The 19,182-nt window shown below is 44.4% G+C and overlaps 1 protein-coding gene across 10 annotated transcripts in view; it reads left to right on the forward strand.

The window, feature by feature from the left end:
- The window catches only part of WDFY4 (WDFY family member 4), a 247,143-nt gene that overhangs the window by 123,877 nt on the left and 104,084 nt on the right, over positions 1–19,182 (forward strand). For all 10 annotated transcript variants that reach the window (XM_073353062.1, XM_073353061.1, XM_073353064.1 and 7 more), the window contains 3 exons: positions 4,796–4,914; positions 6,615–6,806; positions 7,967–8,106. In XM_073353062.1, the coding sequence (XP_073209163.1) occupies positions 4,796–4,914; positions 6,615–6,806; positions 7,967–8,106 (451 nt within the window). The remainder of the gene's footprint in view (positions 1–4,795; positions 4,915–6,614; positions 6,807–7,966; positions 8,107–19,182) is intronic.

Consider the following 19,182-nt stretch of genomic DNA (forward strand, 5'->3'; position numbering starts at 1 on the left):
GCTTGCATGGGCCCACGGGTCCTTACTGATTTGCTCCCATTAAGATTACTAAATTGAGTTGCATGGGAACATGGGGTTTTTTCCCCTCATGAAAGCTTTTGACAAAAACATAAAACGCATTTCTTAATTTCAGTTTCAACAAGACGAAAAAATATTTAAAAATGTCAATATTTTTATGAGAACCTGAAAGTGTTCAGTTGACAATGGCATGTTTTTGTGAAAAATTCTGTGTAGTCAAAAAACTGTTTTCCTGTAAAAAAACAAACAAAACACCATTTGATGGAACAACTTCTACCAGTTATATTGCTAAGGTGTTGTCTAAAAAATATATACAATAGTATGCGTAATGAGAAGCATCGGGTATTAGCAATGGAACTCTTGATTTCCATTTGTTATTTTGAAAAGTGATTGTGTAAACCTCCAGAAAAACACCCAACTGATCTGAATTTTATCTGACCCGTCTAAAAACTCTGATGGCTCAGAACTTGGTCTGGATATCTCACAAGAATAAGCTTTCCTATGGTGTGTTGGCACTGCCCCTTCCAGCTGAGGCCAGAACACGCAATTACAGAGACTAGACCTGGGCCCAGTCTGAAAGTATGTCTCTAGACTTCAAATATCCCTCCAAACCTAGGGATGGTTTTTTTGTGGGCATGGTCCTGCACCCATTGAATTCACTGGGAGTCTTGTCATTGGTTTCAATGGGTACAGGATCAGACTCTGTGTGAGAAGGTTATGGGATGGCTGACCAGTGTTGGTGCGCGTTTTGAAGTTGTCAGGGAATATTTTGTTGCAGGGCAGATCGGGTTCATTGGGAGCTGATCTGTGAGGATTTTTCTCTGGTGTGCGGAAAACTAGCAGTAGGCATTGTTAGTGTAATCGTTGTGTGTGATTTCCGCAGTGTTCACTGTTTGGGTGTTTCTGGTAACAGCACGTCTTCTTTTGTAACATGGGTAGCAACTTTCACTATAAGCTAATGAACAGCTTTGGGGGGGAATATGCGTAGGGGCCAGCTACAACATTCAGATTCGAGGCCACTTCAGAGGTAATTGGGGTAGGCTTGTAGCTAGCAGAGAGAAATGTGCAAATGAAAAGCAGATCATTTCTGAACCTTCTGTTGACGACGACAACAACACAAAAGAGCATGTGTGGATGTCACTTGTATCTGGGAAAAGTCATGGCTGGTTCCTATTTCATCCAAATGGCTTTGTTCGTCCCTGATTATTATGTCTTGTGCTTGGATTCTGGGGTTTTCTGCTGCTACATGAAATTCTCCAGAAAGCAAAAATGAAGGTGCAGGGGCGGGAATCATTACTGAGTATGATCTCTGTAAAGGAGACAGGCAAAGCTGTGTCTGTCCCCACAGAACAAAAAGAAGGAATTCTAGGAATAACAGAAAAATTAAACAGGGCTCCTCTTTCATTTCTGTACACTGTAAAACTTGGCACTACTACAGCACCCTACCTCTGAGCATCTCAAAGCACATTTACAGTGGTGACAATGCATTGCCACTCCATGTGACAGGTGAGGAATCTGCACAGAGGTGTAAAGTGATTTGTTCCAGGTCATACAGTGAGTCGTTGTCCTGGCTCATCCCTCGCTCTGACCATTAGATCACGGTGCTTCTTGTGAACTGCAGAAAAGCAGAATACTGCAGTGGTTGCATCCTCAAGAATTCTGCACACAGAAGGGGGCCTCAGGAGGTGTGGATGGAATTTAAAGGCACCACACCAACAGCCGGATGAAAAGAAATACTCCCCCCCCACCCCCAACATACTGTGAACATGAGTTGATCACTGCTGCAGGATAATATTGAAGCAAATTATTTAGTAGGCAAAACAGGATTAGATAGCTGAGGAATCGGTGAAAGCTCCTGAGGGCAAACAGGGACTATCCTGTAGACTGTATAACAGATTCTTTAACTGCTACTGTGAATTGGATTTTTATGAGCATTTTTATGCGTCTGCTGTGCATTCCCAGCAATGGTCAGATTACGATCGGCCTCTGCTGATGAGAAAAACAGCTGCAGTTGCATGAGCTTGGGTTGATTTTATTGGGATTGACCTACCAGCTCCTCACCAGATGGGAGTCTGGAAATCGTTTCTCCTCATGATATAATACTACTGTTCAGATGCATTACATATGCATTTAGGTGGCCGTTCTCTGGGAGCATCTGTTACTGGTTAATTTTGGAGACTGAGGACTCAGATGGACCATTCTGCTCCAGCATGGCAGTTCCTGTGCTGCTAGATTTAAAGCAAAGAAAGCCAATGCATGAGTCTTTTGAAGCATCTCTGAGTTCATTGCTATTATTACTGCTTCTTGCACACCGGGGATGAAGTCCTGACTCTGTTGAAATCAAAGGGAGTTTTGCTGATGACTTCAGCAGTGCAAGCCCCCCCCCCCCCCAGCATGTTGACTTTTCTCACAGGTGATATACCCAAGGAATTTTTACTAACTTTAGTTGCAGAGTAACTTTAGAGTCTTTTTGGCAAAAGAAGCAAGTGCTTGGCATTTCTTTATTCATCAGAATGGTGCTAGAACTAGTTACTTTCTGTGCTCTGTAGAGGTTTAGGAATCCATTTAATGTATCCTAGCTAAACTGAATCCAGTGAAACAATAGAACATTTGAGGTGGGCCACTTTTCCACATGGCTTTTTCAGATCTGTTTTTGTTCTTATTCCAATTTAATAATTCCTAGACAAAAACGGTTAAGGTTGAGAGTATGTAGCAGTAACGTAAAGGTAAAAAACATTATAACAACACTGCAATTATCCTAAAACCAGGCACGACAAACCAAGGAAATTTGGGGTTACTGTTACCTTTGCATCTTTGGATTACTTTTAAGTGTAAGAAATGCCCACATAAGGTACTGTGACAGGGTCGGGCCAGATGGCTACAGGAGAGTAATAGAAGGCAGATATATTAGCCCCAGGCTAAGTAGGTCCCTTTTCCCTGGGTAAGATAACAGGGAAGGTTCCAGAACAATCAGGAACCTTCTGGAGACAATTAAGACAGACAGGCTGATTAGAACACCTGCAGCCAATCAAGAAGCTGCTAGAATCAATTAAGGCAGACTAATCAGGGCACCTGGGTTTTAAAAAGGAGCTCACTTCAGTTTGTGGTATGCGTGTGAGGAGTTGGGAGCAAGAGACACTAGGAGCTGAGAGTGAGAACGCGGACTGTTGGAGGACTGAGGTGTACAAGCATTATCAGACACCAGGAGGAAGGTCCTATGGTGAGGATGAAGAAGGTGTTGGAAGGAGGCCATGGGGAAGTAGCCCAGGGAGTTGTAGCTGTTCCAGGAGGCACTCTAGACAGCTGCATTCCACAGGGCCCTGGGCTGGAACCTGGAGTAGAGGGCGGGCCCGGGTTCCCCCCAAACCTCCCAACTCCTGATCAGACACAGGATGAGTCGACCTGGACTGTGGGTTCAGAAAAACAGCCAAGCTGAGGGCTGCCGTGAAGCTCCAAGGTGAGCAAATCTGCCAATAAGCGCAAGACCCACCAAGGTAGAGGAAGAACTTTGTCACAGTTCCATAACAGACTTAACTCTGCCCTGTAGTGACGCCATCCAATAACATACCACTATGATTAGGGCATTGTGGTGTTTGTGGACCCACATTAAATTAAACTGATTTTTAGACACGGATCAGATTTTTTCCCCATTATTCTTCTGTTTATGGCATCACTTCAGGGCAGAGTTAAGGTTGTTCATATGCTGTCCATTTCTTACCTTACCATGGTTGGATTTCTTTTAACTGTCACCTTACCTCTGAATTTCCTGCCTTCTGCTACCCCATACTGTGGTAAACTCACTCCAAAAAAAGGTTTAAGAACATAAGAACGGTCATACTGGGTCAAACCAAAGGTCCATCTAGCCCAGTATCTGGTCTTCCAATGGTGGCCAATGCCAGGTGCCCCAGAGGGAATGAACAGGACAGGTAATCATCAAGTGATCCATCCCCTGTTGCCCATTCCCAGCTTCTGGCAAACAGAAGCTAGGGACACCATCCCTGCCCATCCTGGCTAATAGCCATTGATGGACCTATCCTCCATGGACTTATCTAGTTCTTTTTTGAACCCAAAGGCTTGTTTGTTATGGTCTCAACGCTTTTGGTGGTAGCACCATCATTACTATTGTCAGCCACGTTTACTAGGTCTTTGCTATGGATCAACCAAGAGCAGGGACCCATTATGCTAGGTGCTGTACAGATACAGAGCAGTAGACAGTCCCTGCCACAAAGAGCTGACAGTCTAAATAGACAGAACAGATGAAGGGTGGGGGAAAGGGGTATATAGCTCGCAAGAGAGAGCCATCAGTGTGATGGCGGCAAACACTATTGGGCCATTATCAGTCATCAGAAGCTCAATTGTGGCTCTGTAGTGATTTTGCCTCCTACCTTAAGTACAGGAGGGGAGGCAATGTGGCCTAATGGGTAGAGCACTGGACTGGGACTTTGAAGATCTGGGCTCTAATCCTAGCTTAGCCATTGGCATGCTAGGTGATGTTGGTCCAATCACTGTGCCTCTGTGTGCCTCAGTTTCCCCATCTGTAAAATGAGACTAATGTTATTGACCTCCTTTTTAAAGTACTTTGAGAACTACAAATGAAAAATGCTGTGGGCTCTGATTACTGTAGGTATAGAGGGTGGGGAATATTGGCTTTTGAGTAAATAAAACATAAGAGGTTAGGTGGAAATCCCTGGAGTGTGCAGTGTTCGTATTCTTCGCATTGATGGGATGCTGAAGGGGTCTGGGTTTCTCATGCTGCCTGTTGTTCTGTTTGCTCCAGCTATCCAGAAGGGTTTGGTGTGGATGCAAAACCAACACTAGCTTCCTATCGCCAAATTTTCCTGGCCCCAAGTGAAGAGGAGAAGGAAAGAGGGGACAGTCACGCTGCTGCGGGTGATGGTAACGTATGACCGAAGGAATTCACTGTCCCCAGAGGAGCACGACAAGGAGTGGGTCTAAAGGGATCTTTCAAGCAACTTTGACGAGTGCTTGGAAATAGGAAAGACAAGGTGTCTCTCTAATACCTTGGGACCAGCACAGCTACAGCAACACTGCATACAACAACGGAAATAAGACGATATTTTGCTGTGTAACAGCTACCTCAGAGAACAGAGGGAACTGTGATGTGGTGGTCAGAGAATGATAGTAGGAGTTAGTATCTCCACAGTCCTAGTTCCAGTTGTGATCCTGAGATCTGCTGTGATGCTGGGCAGTCTTACAGTGCCTCCGTTTCCCCATCTGTGAAATGGGTACAGTAAGCCTTCTATAGTACACAAACCCCTATGAGGATTGGTGGTGCCACAAATGCTTTCACTTTGCAGGAACAATGGCAGCTGACAGCAGGAAGCTCAGATATACCAATTATAATTAAAAGCTTCATTTCCCAGCGCAGCTCCTTCCCCCTACCCCGGTGCTGGGAGAGGGGTGACTCTGCTCCGTGGGCTGCTGCGCTGAACTGGGAATTTGAAGAAGCTTTTCTGTGCAATTTACTTTACTTTAAAAGGCTCCCTGTTCTGAGAGAGCTGCCACTCTCGTTCTGCTCAGCACAGCAGCCCCCAGAGCCTCCCACGGCGAGTTGCCCCTCTCCCAGCACAGGGGCGAGAAAGGGGTCTGTGCTGGGAAATGAAGCTTTTAATTAAAATTGACATTTCTGAGCCTCCCGCTGTCAGTTGCCGTTGTTCCTGCAAAGTGACAGCATTTGGGCACCAGCAGTCTGGCAGCCGAGCCAACTGGGAGAGCAGGACACTCGGCAATTTCTACCTTGGTCTAACACTTGTTAAATATCAGGAAATTTCACAAGGGGTTATTTTAGCTCACTTACTCCAGCTTCTCTTTAAGGCGGTGTAAGCTATCTCTGCTCTCCACAGAGCACTCACATCAGAGGTTATTGTCCAAAATTATACCCCCCCACACACACCCTTTTGAGGTATCCTGTTATTTTTAGATAACCACAAACATAAATCCTAGCCTGACTTTCCTTTAGAGCTGGCTATTTCTAGGATTTTTCCCAGCTGAAATATTTAACCCTCCCCTGAGTTCTCCTTTGCCTTAGAGAGAGGCTCAATTTTTTATACTCCTGCTGTGATCCAATTGGTCTGGTTTCCAGAGTGAGTCAGCAAAATAGCTCTGCATCTCCATGTAGAATATCCAGTCACAATGGCCACAACAGTTTTACAGTCCCTGATGTGTGGCTCACATCCTGCCAGGATTTCTATTGACGCTGTCTCAAGGATTAAAAAATGTCCTATACGTGCTTTAAACCTTATATTTCAAATGTTAAGTGTCCAGAGACAGCTGATCAGGTGCTTATCCAGAGCAATGCATGATTGAATCAGCTGTTACTCCCACTGGTATTTTGGGGGTTGGATATGGAGGAAGAACGGTCCTATTGATTTTCCACAAGGGAGTTGGTAGTGAAGCTAAGAGGCCTTTTTAGATAGTGCACAAAATGGTGATAATCTAGAGTAACTCCAGTGGCTTCAATAGAGTCACTTCAGATTGGCACCAGTATAACAGAGAGGCACTTTTGGCTCCTACGCTGCTGACTTCACATTCTCAAACAGAAGGTCATTCCTCATTGACAACTCTTTGGTTTCTAGTTCAGCAAGAGATTCTGAAAACAGTCGAAGTCATCTGGAAGCAGCTCATTTCTCAGAGGCGGCAGGCCCTGGAGGACACCTACAAGATAGATCTCTCTGTGAAGCCAGGAGACAGAGAGAAGGAAGTGAAGATAGCCGAGATCACTCCTCTGTGGGAAGAGACGATGACGAAGGCTTGGCAGCACTTCATAGGTCTCTGTTCTTTAATGGAGCACTTACCTCAGTGAGCAAAGGCATTGCAGGAAGCATCCCGATTAATGGAAGGATGCTGACGCCTCAGTTATAGTCTCTCATTGCACATCATAGGCCAGATACCTTGGGTCCTCACTCTGTTTTTTCTCAGTCCAACTCCAGAGTTAGAAGGAGGGATTCTGTCCCACATGCATCCCCTTTACACTGCTCTGGTGATGTACAGGCATTGGCTTGGTGCCACAAGGAGTTGGAAGAGGATTCCCCTGGTGCAACCACACAGCATAGGGCTCCTCAGAAATGGCCATGCCAGGGCCAGGGGGGAGCCTTGGCAGCATATACCACTGCAGTGATTCTGAGCTGCTCCAGATTGAAGAGCAGCAGTTGGGAAGCTGCTGTGCATTAGAGCACCCCCAGGGCTGCTCTAATTTACGCCAGGGGCCATTTTGGCCCCCTGAAGCAGCCCACAATCCCAAAGGCACAAAGCCACCATTGCTTCCCATCTCCAGGGGATCTTACATCCCCAGGAATAAGTACCAGACTGAATATAACCTGAGTAAGGCTGAGTAGAGCCCCATACAAATCTCACCTACAGACATTTGGAGATAAGCAGAGTGAGCTTCTCTGCAGATGAATGACCACGTGATTCCTGACATTCGCTTCAGTATTTGAAAAGCCTGAGAAGCTCTTGTAAGGGTTTTCCTGATGGTGCTTCCCATCTCTGCAGAGGGCGACACTTGGAGACGTTGGGTTAATTTGCCTCCACTGTCTTCTCTTGAGGTCAATGAGTTTATGCCTGGGGTACATTGGACCCCATTAGTTTTGTTAGAAATAAAGTAGTACAGGTGGGTTGGTGGGGATGAGGTGCGGCTTACCCTCACCAAGCTTATGGAGATACTAAAATAGGGCTTTGTAGTAGAAGCTGGTTGCAACCATGTTTGGCCACAGAATTGTACAGCGTGTGGTCTGAGGTAGTACATGGTCCATCGGCTACAGGGCCTGAGAAGCACATGCTGATGAGTGAGTGAGATAGCACAGAGATAAAGCATGTGCAGTTTGCACCATGGTACTGGGTCATGTCCCATGCAGATGCCAGCCTGCCACTCATGCTCAAGACCTGGGTCCACTTTTCCTTCCTAAGCATTTTATTTTCTGGTCTACAGCATCTGAGAAGAAGACTCTCCAAAGTAAAGCAATGCCAGCCCAGTCCCAGAGCAAGCCCAGTTCCTGGAGCGAAAGCTTGTCTTCGGCTATGAGGTTGATGCCTGGCAAGAATGTAAAGGAAACAGTGTGCAAATCTGAGGTAATTTCTATTTCCCTATTATTAGCCTACATCACCCACTCGGAAGCTTAGGGGGATGGATGGCTGGGTTCAGGAGGCATCAGCTAAGATTGCCTGGGGTGTTCTCATAAGAATCACGTTAGTAATTATATAATTATAGGGATAAGTATAGTAGTAATTATAGGCATCTGTATTACCATTAAGCTTCCTTTCATAGATGTTCAGGCTAGAAACGACCATCATGATGATCTTGTCTGACCTCCTGCATAGAAGAGGTCAGAGAACCTCACCCAGCTTTAAGCCCAGGTCTTGTTGTTGACCTCTAGACTCTCCTTTCATCTCAGGCTTGGTTCTTTGTTGGTAACATCTCTTTATTAAAAGGCTTTTAATCAAGTAAGGCTCTCATTTAGCAAGACGCTTAATTGCACGCCTAAATTTAAATCTTTGATTAGTCCCAGTGGGTTTAAAGTTAGGTGTGTGCTTACACACCTTGCTGCATGGAGGCCTAATTGCAGAAAATAAGAATAGAACATTGCACTCTCCCACTGACGAGAGGGGTGAGGCATTCCCAGGTGTTGCTGCTACTTCTGGTTTAGATCACTGTGTGGACCCCATCTGTCTTGACGTGGTACAGGGGGCCCCATCAGCTGCCTCCAAGGCACTATCCTCTCCTCCTCTGCCCACGCTGGAGGCCCCTCCTTGGGGACTAGGCAGGCTGGGAGGAGGAGTGTGTATACCAGGCGTGGGGCCAGAGGGCATGCATGTCACTACCCCATCAGCTCCACAGCTGTTCTCAGGGAAAGACAAGGACAGCCAGACTGTCCATGCAGCTGCCCAAGAGGAGTGAGTCTGGATTAGTTGGAATCGGACCATGTTAGCAGAGCACTCCTATCTTCTCTGGCTGGGAAGCAATAATGGGGTCATGGCTCCCTCCAAGCACCTAACGGACGCTTGTCCATATCACCAGTAAAGAGCACAGGTTAGTGGCTGTTAGCAAGCACTTCTTAAATGGTCCCTGGCATAGAGTGATGGAGGATGCTGCAGGGCAGGGTGCAGTGCATTGGGAGGGTATCCTGGGCGATGCGTTCCAGCCCCTAAGATCCTGGATTTAATCCACTGGTGAGTGTGTTACTGGTCTCTACCCTCCCTTGCTGATTGGCAGAGGAGATGGCTCTGTTACAGCCCCAGCTGGGGTGCCTGAGCTCCTTACGTCAAGCTGCACCACCCCATGCTTTTAGCTGTGTAGAGTCCCCGGTTCAGTCCCCACTGTGTCAGCCAAGATGGCAGCCCTCATATAACCACAGCACTCACCAAGGTTTCTCTGAATAACATCCTACTCATTGCTTAAGATCTCTTTGTTGGTTACAGAGCGAGCAACTTCTTCCCAGGTACACATGTAGCCTGTGATGTCATGCTGCCAGAGCACCGACTATTTGCCCTGGGGTCTGTTTAATTATTTTTTAAAATTAATTTTGATTATTACAGCTGATTACACCTCAGTGAGCAATGTAATTGATATTTGTTAATGTATCCCAAGGAACATTTTGTATAACATGCTTTTTGCTGTTGAAGGTTAAAGACTCCGTTATTGGTTTTTCCCTAAATATGCCCACATCATTAGTTCCTCCAGTGAAAAGGTTGCCATCTGGAAAAGGCAGCATGGAGACATTATTCAGGCACAAGTGCATGAAATTGGTGTTTCTGCATCTTCTGTCTCTCTTCTGCGAGGGAGAGGCTTGTAATTAAAGGAGCTGGGTTGGAGGAAACATTACTCATTCGGTGTTATTCCTTATCATGTCAGCGACTGACAGCTCTGCAGCGCTGACAAATTGCTCCTCGCATTGAGACACAAAATGACAATTCCAAATGTTCTTCTCCCTCCAACTTCTCTTTGCGAGAGTTAACAGCACTTTTCAGCCAGACCTACTTGAGAAGCGGGAAAATGGATCTCCAAGCTTCTCTGCAGCCTGCAACAGTCCCTCTATACAGGATCCATTCATAGAGTATATGGGGGAATCTTCAGAAGTGCCTAAGTGAGTTAGAAACAGAGATCACATTGGCAATCATTGTGCTCCCAACTCACTTAGGTGCTTTTGGCAGTCTCACCCCGTTGAGCTCACTGGCAAAGTTCCCTTTGACTTCAGCGGATGGAACCCATGGTTTAGTTGCAGATATATCATAACTCCTGTGGCCAGACCCATCTCTACCTTTTTCAGTGGCACTGCTCACATGAGTAAGGTGGGCAGGAGTTGGCCTTTGGTCAGGAGGGCTGCTGCTTTGGTACAGTTCCCAGAACTGGTTTAGCTAAATATTAATGAATGGGAATACCTGCTGCCAAGTTGGGACCGTATGGAAATGATGCTTAGCGGGCAGCATACTGGCAGTGCCTAGGGTTACGTGGAATTGAACTCAGTATCAAATTTTGACCTCTGCTCTTTTCTCCTTATTGCCAAATAAAGTCTATGGAGAAGGAAAAAGGGGGATGACATGTAGGGATTCTCACTTGTTAGTTGTCCTTGCATTTGTTTTCAGTGCTATATTGTGCATAGTGTTATGTCTTTTCATGCTGCTTGAAAAGCTCAGATTCTTCTCTTAATCAGGAGAGCTAATTGGTCAGGATGTCAGGTCTCCACCCAGGGGGTCTGAATCAAGAGGATTACATTCTATTTATGAAGGGGAAATAAAGCATGAGATCAAACTCTCCATATTCCAAGCCTATTGTTAACGAACCTGTCAGTCTCATATGTGCTACTTCTGGCCAATATTTTCAAATTTAGGGCCTTTTCTTTTTAAATGGCCACCTAAAGTTATGCTTTAAAATCCACATTTGGACACTAAATAAAAGTGACCTAGTTTCAGAGGGTGCTGAGTACTTGCAACGTCTCATTAATTTTAGTGGCAGCTGGGGGTGCTTAGCAGCTGTGAAAACCAGGCTGTTTTTATGTAGGTTGCTACTTTTAGGCACCTCAGTTTGACAATGTTGGTCATAAACTTTATGTTTTCTTATCTTTCTTCAAAGACTCTGGTTGTTCCAAGATGTGCTGTAAAGGGATTGTCCTTCATGTATTGTCCTGTCTTTCTTGGGGAAAAATCTTAGAACAACCAACTCTACCCCAAGCGCTTTTGACCTTGAAAAGGGGTAAGAGCCAGGGAGTCCATGGAGCCCCGTTGGTTTTATGTGGAAGCCACTCAGATACTGTGGTGAGGGCAGGTGGTATGAAATCCTATGGTAAGATAAGATAAAAAATGTAGGACTACTGGTTAAATAGTAGGGGGAAAAACCTTAAAATCCAAACATCCTAGGGCCAAGTACAAAATTCCTGCTTCTTTTTACTCAGGGCTAAGTCCTGTGGACCCTAATTGAGCAAAAGTCCTGTTGGAATCAAGGGGAAATTTCCCTGAGTCAGTAAAAACTCAGTGAGCCCCTCAGGATTTACCTCACAGAAACCACAGATGAAAGGGATCTGGTTGGGTTATTAAATCCATTCCTCTGCTCCCCAGAATGTAGCTAATAGAAGGTGGAGAAGTACCTGTATTTGATGTAATAAAAATACATTTCTAATAGCTTTTTTTTTCCAAATTGTTGGTCATAAAGTAATCCTAATCCATTGAGCTGTGCTGATTTACACCAGCTGGCTCGCCATTCCTGCTGCACCTTTCACCCCAGGATCTCAGTGCTTTACAAACAATGAATCAACCCCCCGTTTCCACTGCCCGGCTGTTCATCCATGGGTACTGTAATGGACAGAGAGGCTAAGCAACTCTCCTAAAAGCTGGGTGGGCTCTCTCATTCATGCCCCAGCTCTGTCCACTAGCCACCCCCCGCTCCTGTGCATCTGTTGCAGAACGTGTGCAGGGTTAAAGAAGAGTTTGCAAAGCCAATTGATGGCATTTGTGGGAGGAGGGAGAGAAGGAGCACAGTCTGGTAATTGCTCCATTTTTCCTACTTGGAAGCCTGAATAACCATGCAGGAGCCACAGGAGTGCTGTGCCAAGCCATGTGATTCTTTGAGATCTGTCAGCTGGAAGAGGGGGAAGGATTTTCCCATGTCTAGCTCCATTCCTGCCTTTCAGAGCCATCTCAGAGGGGAGTGTGGGATGAGAGCTTATCTGCCGCGAGGGCTCTCGTGCTTGGTCCTGCAGGGTTCTGATCTGCCAGCCAGTCTGTTGACCCTCAGCACATCTTGCGCAGGATTTTGGTGTTGGGGGAAGGAGTATTAGGGTTATATTTAGATTTTATTTTAGGGTTAATGTTGGCTGATTAATTTTGTTTGGCTCCTTTAACAGAGACAATTGTAATGGGTTCCTTATTCTTTTTCTAGTTCAGTGTGTATGTTCTTTTTTTCCCCTCCAAGGCACAGATGCCTTGAGGGGCTGGGGAAAAATAAATCTTTTAAACTCTGAACTGCAGAATAAAAAGCTTAAGCTGAGCCCGGGCTACTTACACTGCAAGAGCAGAAACAGACTAGCTTTTTAGTCATTTTTTAGTCTCTTCCACGGGAAGGTGCAAAATTGCACTGGCAGATGGACGTAGCACACCCAAACTGCATCTGTAGAGAGGGCCAGATTGTGCCTCGGCCATTGTGGGAGCTTGAGGTGAACAGAGGGTGCAAAGAGTCTTCACTCATCTTGGACTCTTGTGTATGGGGCCAGGCACAGTATTGCTTCTTGGGGGGTGTCTAGTACTGAAGTCACGTCAGCAAGTGGAGCAGAAGCAGCACAGTGGGGAGCCTGTCTCTGGCATGCTGGGAGCAGCCAGTAGAGTGTGCCGCCCCTCCTCAGACCTCTTTTGTGGCTGTGTGGTCAATGACCCAGCACCCCTCAATCTGACTGCTAGATCCTAGCATTCAACAGAATGTAATCAGCACTTGCATTAAACCCACAAGCAGTGGAGGCAGGGCAGGGTTGTGACTAGGGTGACCAGATAGCAAGTGTGAAAAATCAGGACGGGGGTGGGGGTTAATAGGTCCCTATATAAGAAAAAGCCCTGAATATTGGGACAGTCGCTATAAAATCGGGACATCTGGTCACCCTAGTTGTGACTGAGGGTAGAACAGGGCCCCTTGATTTCAGCGAGATTGCACTGCTGTAACTATGGCACATATATTCTTTGATTCCTCTGGCTAGGTACCTACATACCCCCATCACCACAGCCTTACAACACCCCACTAGGCAGAGGAATGTTCGTTCCATTGCACAGATGGGGAACTGAGGCACAGAAAGACCCTGGAGCTTTCCCAGGGTTACACAGTGGCAGAACCCAGCTATCCTGAATCCCAGGGATTTCTTAACCACAAGCCAGTCCTTCCTCCTCTCTGGATTGGAAATCAGGGTTGATGTTTGCACCCCACTTCCCGAACAGTGTTGGAGACACCACAGCAGAAAGAGAGCATGCCTGTTCTGAGCAGTAAGCTATATAGGTGCTCAAGCAAGGAGATAAATACTGTTAGGGGGGGGAGCAAGGGATTTGAACTGAAATGGAGAACCTGCTGATTTCTACAGAACATTTTAGAGGCAGAAGGAACCTGTTGATTATAGCAGCCTACAAAGCGTGTGAACTGAAGATGGGGGTAGATGAACCAAAAACACTTTAAAGCAAATATTTTTCTTACCAGTTGTTCTGTTTGGCCTTTTCTCAGTTATTTCAAACCAAACTAAAACAAGCAAACATATAATTATGAAATTTCTTTGCAAAGTGCATCATTTGTGTAACATCTTTATCTTTGTAATAGAAGGATAATTAACATAACTAATTATCTAATTAAGTTCATTAAGCATCCACCAACAGTGCACCGTGAAGTTGACATTATGTTCTACTGTCAACAAATGCTTTGATTTCTTAGGAAGTAATTAAAATGTAAATTAGCATGCCGTTAAATGCACAAGGGAAGTGTGGAATTTCATATTCATTTTAAAACTGCTCATAGCAACATAACTTTTTTCCCCCTGCAATGAAAGCAGGCACTTTGCTATTAATGATGTATATTGAACAATTCCCATTATAATATTATTGTCTAGTTTGATAATTGACTCACAGCTAAATTGCACTGGCCTGTGGCAAGCTGGAGAAAATTAAAGAAACTTTAAACAAAAAAACTTTTTAGTTCCTCTCAAACAAACATATCCAAGTCACTGTGCTCAGTTATCACCTTCGTATGAGGAATGTAAGGGAAATAATATAAGATCTGTGCATATTATGAATTAATAGAGGTCGGTCTATGTATCTATCATCGCATGGAACCAATCACCATACTATCTTAAATATAAAGAATCTATATATCCTTTTAAAGTAACTATTTTTATGCGAAATTGGTAATGAAGGTGCCATTTATAAGCACATAAGCGTGGTTAGATAGGATCAGCCTGAGGTCTGTCTAGCCCAGTATCCTGTCTCTGACAGTGCCCAGAACCAAATGTTTCCAAGGATGGTGCAAGAACCCTACAACAGCAGATGAGAGATAACCTACCCCTCCCCCAACCAACATTGTCACATCCTGATCTCTATTAGAGAGCAGTTTTAAGCCCTCACGCAGGAAGTTTAGTATCCATTCTAATATCTTACCATCACTAATTATGATAACTCTGGACATTCCTGTTCTCCATATAGGGATCAATCTCTGTTTGAATATTATTAAGTTTTTGGCCTCAATGACATCCTGTAGCAGTGAGTTCCACAGTTTAATCACACATCATATGAAAAAGTATTTCCTTGAATGGATATTTTCTGGGTTTTTTCCCAGAAGTATTTTCCTTTTAAGCAACAGAGTATTACTGGATCAGATTTAGAGGGGCTTCAGGGTTTGAGTCTAATATTCAGAGCCAATGTTCTCGTGAAGTTTTACATCCAAATGGCAGAAAGCTGTGAAGATTAGACAATTTATATTTGTGTAGATAAAAACAGATCCTTATTGAGATCAGGAGAGTTCTCCATGCAGGAAGAAGCTTAACAGCAAATGCTGACTACTCAAATGTGTGTGTCTAGAGATCTAGATACAAAGTTTCAGCAGAGGTGAAAGCAGATGTGCGGTGGGAAGTATTTTGCATGAGTGAGCTGGCCAGAAACTAGATAGGGAATAGGTCCAGCAGTGCAGACATGACCCTAGGAAAATGGCTGGAAATCTGCCAGATTCTCACTGATGGAGTTGTGAGGTGGAGAATTTAAATTTGCAAAACTCCAGAAGTTCCAGAGTGAATTTTTTTTGCACTTACACACCATGGTGATAGTTGCAGCGTAAAAGCCTGAATAGAAAGTGGTGTGACTATTGGCAGCACTGCTTATATGAAATATTTTATATAAAGTTACTCTTTTTAATAGCAAGGGTGGATCTAGTGGGAAGTACAAGTATGGGAAAGCAGGAGACTTGGTTGTATTTATTGTTAGCAATGCCAAAGACTCGCTCCCCCCTCCCGCTCCCCGCCAAGGAAGGTCAGTTTCATCATCCCCATTTTAAAGATGGAGAAACTGAGGCACAAGGTGGTTGAGCGACTTGCCCAAATTCGCACAAGAAGTCATTATCGAGCCAGGACTAGAGAACCCAGCTGTCCCGTTCCCCAGGCTTGTTCTCTGCCTACTAGAAGATAGCCTACTTCTACCTGTGTTAATTTCCTAGGTAATTTTTTTATTGCTATAAAGTCAATGCTGCTTCCATGCTGTCTGCTTTTAGCTGTGCAGTATGCTCTGGAGTTCTGTTCTCTAAGGTCAAACACAGACACCATACTTCTGTTTTTAACTCTGCAAAGCCACCCTTGTGTATGTGGTGAATTGAAATTTGGGGCTTTTTCTCATTAAGTTTGCTATTCCCCAGCTAACTGGTGATGCCAGGAATCTGTCCATGATCCTTAGGAGCAGTTGGCAGTATGCATTAGCCTCCTAGAGGGTCGAGGCACAAGGCTTACATGCAGCATTTAGCTTCTGGAGCTACAGTCTGTTGAAAAGCTAAATGAGTTTTGGCTGTGTAACGTACAATCAAATCTATGCAGTGATGACAGTGCTGTGATTAATAAGAGCGTGCCAACAGCTCTCAGTGACGGGGGTGTCTGCTAGTGAAAAAGAGTAACTCTCTTTTTGTGCTAAAAAAACCCATCCTTTCCTTTAACTTGACATTTGTAACCTGATGAATAATAGAATGTGCCCTTTGCTACGAACTGACCATCTGGCTTTCTCTGTCCCTGCAAGTCACTAGAAAAGAAATCTGATCGCAAGACTTAAATGTGGCTTATTGGTTAGAGCAGAGGACCGGGCATCAGGACTTCTGCAATCTATTTCTCATGCTACCACTGATTTGCTATCTGCTTTGGGGCAAATCTCGGTGCCTCGGTTTCTCTGTAAAATGGGGAAAACTATTCGTCCTTCACTGGGGTTAGACTGAGTGATAGAGCCAGTTGAGCTGTCCATGGAGGAATTCAGCCCCTTTCTTTTGCAAGTGAATTGTCCATGGTACAGTCCTGGGTTTTGTATGTTTGTTACTTGTAAGGACTTTTTGATGTCCGGACTGACTTTTTGTTCTGTGTCTGTACAGTGGCTAGCATAGTGGGGTTCTTGGTTCATGACTGGCTTCTAGGGGCTACGGAAATACAAGTAATAAATGATCATTATGATAATAGTCCCTGAAGCAGGCACAGAGACTGTTGAACATTGAAAGCGCACGTGTTGCATGTGTTACAAAAATCAGTGCATATGCCCAACGTGTCTTTTTAAACTCTCCTAACTTTGAAAAAGCACAACAGCTTCCCAGACCAGTGGACGAAATCCCTGTGATGTAGGAACCAAGCTAAAGCTGTTTAGATAAATCCAAGTTTTTATAATGGCCGGGGGAGGGGAGTGCATTTTTCCTTATTTCATTCTGGAAATGGCTGAAAAGTTTCTCTTCACACTTTTAAAACACAAAACTCCCAGACTGAGACCAAATGTGATGGATTTCAGCCTATAAGTAAAAGATTGAGGTGATGAATAACTGAAAATGTCCTCAAAGAGAAAAGGAGGACTTGTGGCACCTTAGAGACTAACCAATTTATTAGAGCATAAGCTTTCGTGAGCTACAGCTCGCTTATGCTCTAATAAATTGGTTAGTCTCTAAGGTGCCACAAGTCCTCCTTTTCTTTTTGCGAATACAGACTAACACGGCTGTTACTCTGAAACCTGAAAATGTCCTGTTGGGAACCAAATCAGGAAAGCACTAAAGCCCTTAACATTGAAATGAGTGAGTCTAAGTTCACACTTACAGTGCTTTCCTGAATCAGGGGCCCTAGAATGGAAATGCTTATGCTACCTCAGCTGTAGCTGTCACTCTCCCTACAGTTGTTGCCTTTCCACCCACAAAGCTGTCTACCATCCAGTCCAAATAGTACAACAGAACACACCCCAGTAAAATAAGTTGGTGCACACGTTTAAAAGCCAATCCATTGCTAGACACCAACTCTTCCTGTATGTATAACAGCATTACATACTTTCATACACTGATTCCTGACCCATCAAAACAATCAGTACATCGGTCCTGATCCTGCAGTATAGTCATAGGAATGCTTCTTACTCATATGCATAGTCCCATCAACTTCAGTGATACTCCAGGAATGCCCGTTAATCATGGGAGTAATTCTGACATGGTCACACCCAAGTTTCCATGATTTCCAGTAAATCTGCCCTTGGCCTGTATCTTTGGAATCATTCTCTCCTGCGATGCAATCTGTACTCACCTCTTCAATCTTGCTGAACAAAGGCCGGAATATTCTTTGCCGTTATTTCTCCAGCTCAAATCCATGTTGCTTTCCCTCAGGAAGTGCTATTCAGATCAGGGTGTGGAGAGAGAGAGTTGGTGGGCTGTGAAGTCTACAGCGAGGATCATCTTCATTTCCTCCTCCCCAACATAAAACATGTGACTGAACCGTCATAAAGCATGGAGAGGGCCTGAGTCTTCTCTCTTTCCTACTGGTGTAAATCAGGAATAACTCCTTTGAAGTCATCAGGGTTGCACAGGGATAAAACCCATGTAAGCGAAGAGAGAATCAGTTCAATAATCACCAGCGTGTAGCTTCATGCAGTTCTGGAAGGCACTCAGGTGGTGGTGTGATCAGGATGGTAAGTGAACCCAAACAGAATGGAATAGGAGGTGGTATCCACACCTCCATATTGAAATCATACATCCAGGTGCAAACTGCTACAGCTGGTGCCGATACTATTTACGTAAACATTTCACCTAGAACTGGACAGGAATTTTCCATCCAATTTAAGCGCGTCCTCTTTAAAATCTCTAGGCATTACTTAGACATCTACGGTCTGATTGGGAAACTTTCATGTGCAAAAAAAAAGAAAAGCCAAATGAGAAATGATCCTTCCAGCAATAGGAAATGTGACATCTGTCAAATCAGCCCTATTAGAATAGTATCAGGCATAGCAATGGTCAAGTTACATACAATATCTTCCATTGTTGTTTGCAGTGTTGTTGTAGCCAGGTTGATCCCAGGATATGAGAGAGACAAGGTGGGGGAGGTGATGTCAGGAGATTGAAAGCTTGTCAGTTTCACCAACAAAAGTCAGTCTAATAAAAGATATTGTCTCTCCTACCTTGTCTTTCTCAAGTTAAAGCTGCCTTGGTCTCCCCTCCCGAGTTATGGGTGGGCAAATCAGTTCCAACGGTGGCTAGTTTAACTTTATCTTAACAGCTGTTTACTAAAGCTGGCTGAAAATCTTCTGCTGAAACTTTTTTCCTTTGGATGGAAAATTGGGGTTTTGACATAATTTTTTTTTGGGGGGGGGGGAAGGGGGACCAAAATGCCTCAAGCTGAAACATTTTGACTGGAAACTGGGTTTTTGGCAGTTTTTGACACTTTTTTTAGTTTTGGGCTGAAATTTTTTGATGTGCAGTTGCTAGAAACCAAATGAAAAGTCCACATTTTCTGCTGAAATTTGACAAAAATTAACATTTCTTTTGCTGAAATTTTCCACAGGAAAACAAAAATTCCACCAGCTCTTTTGCTTACTTAGTAGATGAGTTGAGACGTGAGATCTCTTTCACATGACCAAAGTCCTCTCTACTTTTTTTTCTACATTAAATCTCCCCTCCTACTTTTCATAAAAGCAAGGGTTTTCCTGGAACTTTGA

The sequence above is a fragment of the Lepidochelys kempii genome, chromosome 7, assembly GCF_965140265.1.
Source record: "Lepidochelys kempii isolate rLepKem1 chromosome 7, rLepKem1.hap2, whole genome shotgun sequence".
Taxonomy (NCBI): Eukaryota; Metazoa; Chordata; order Testudines; family Cheloniidae; genus Lepidochelys; species Lepidochelys kempii.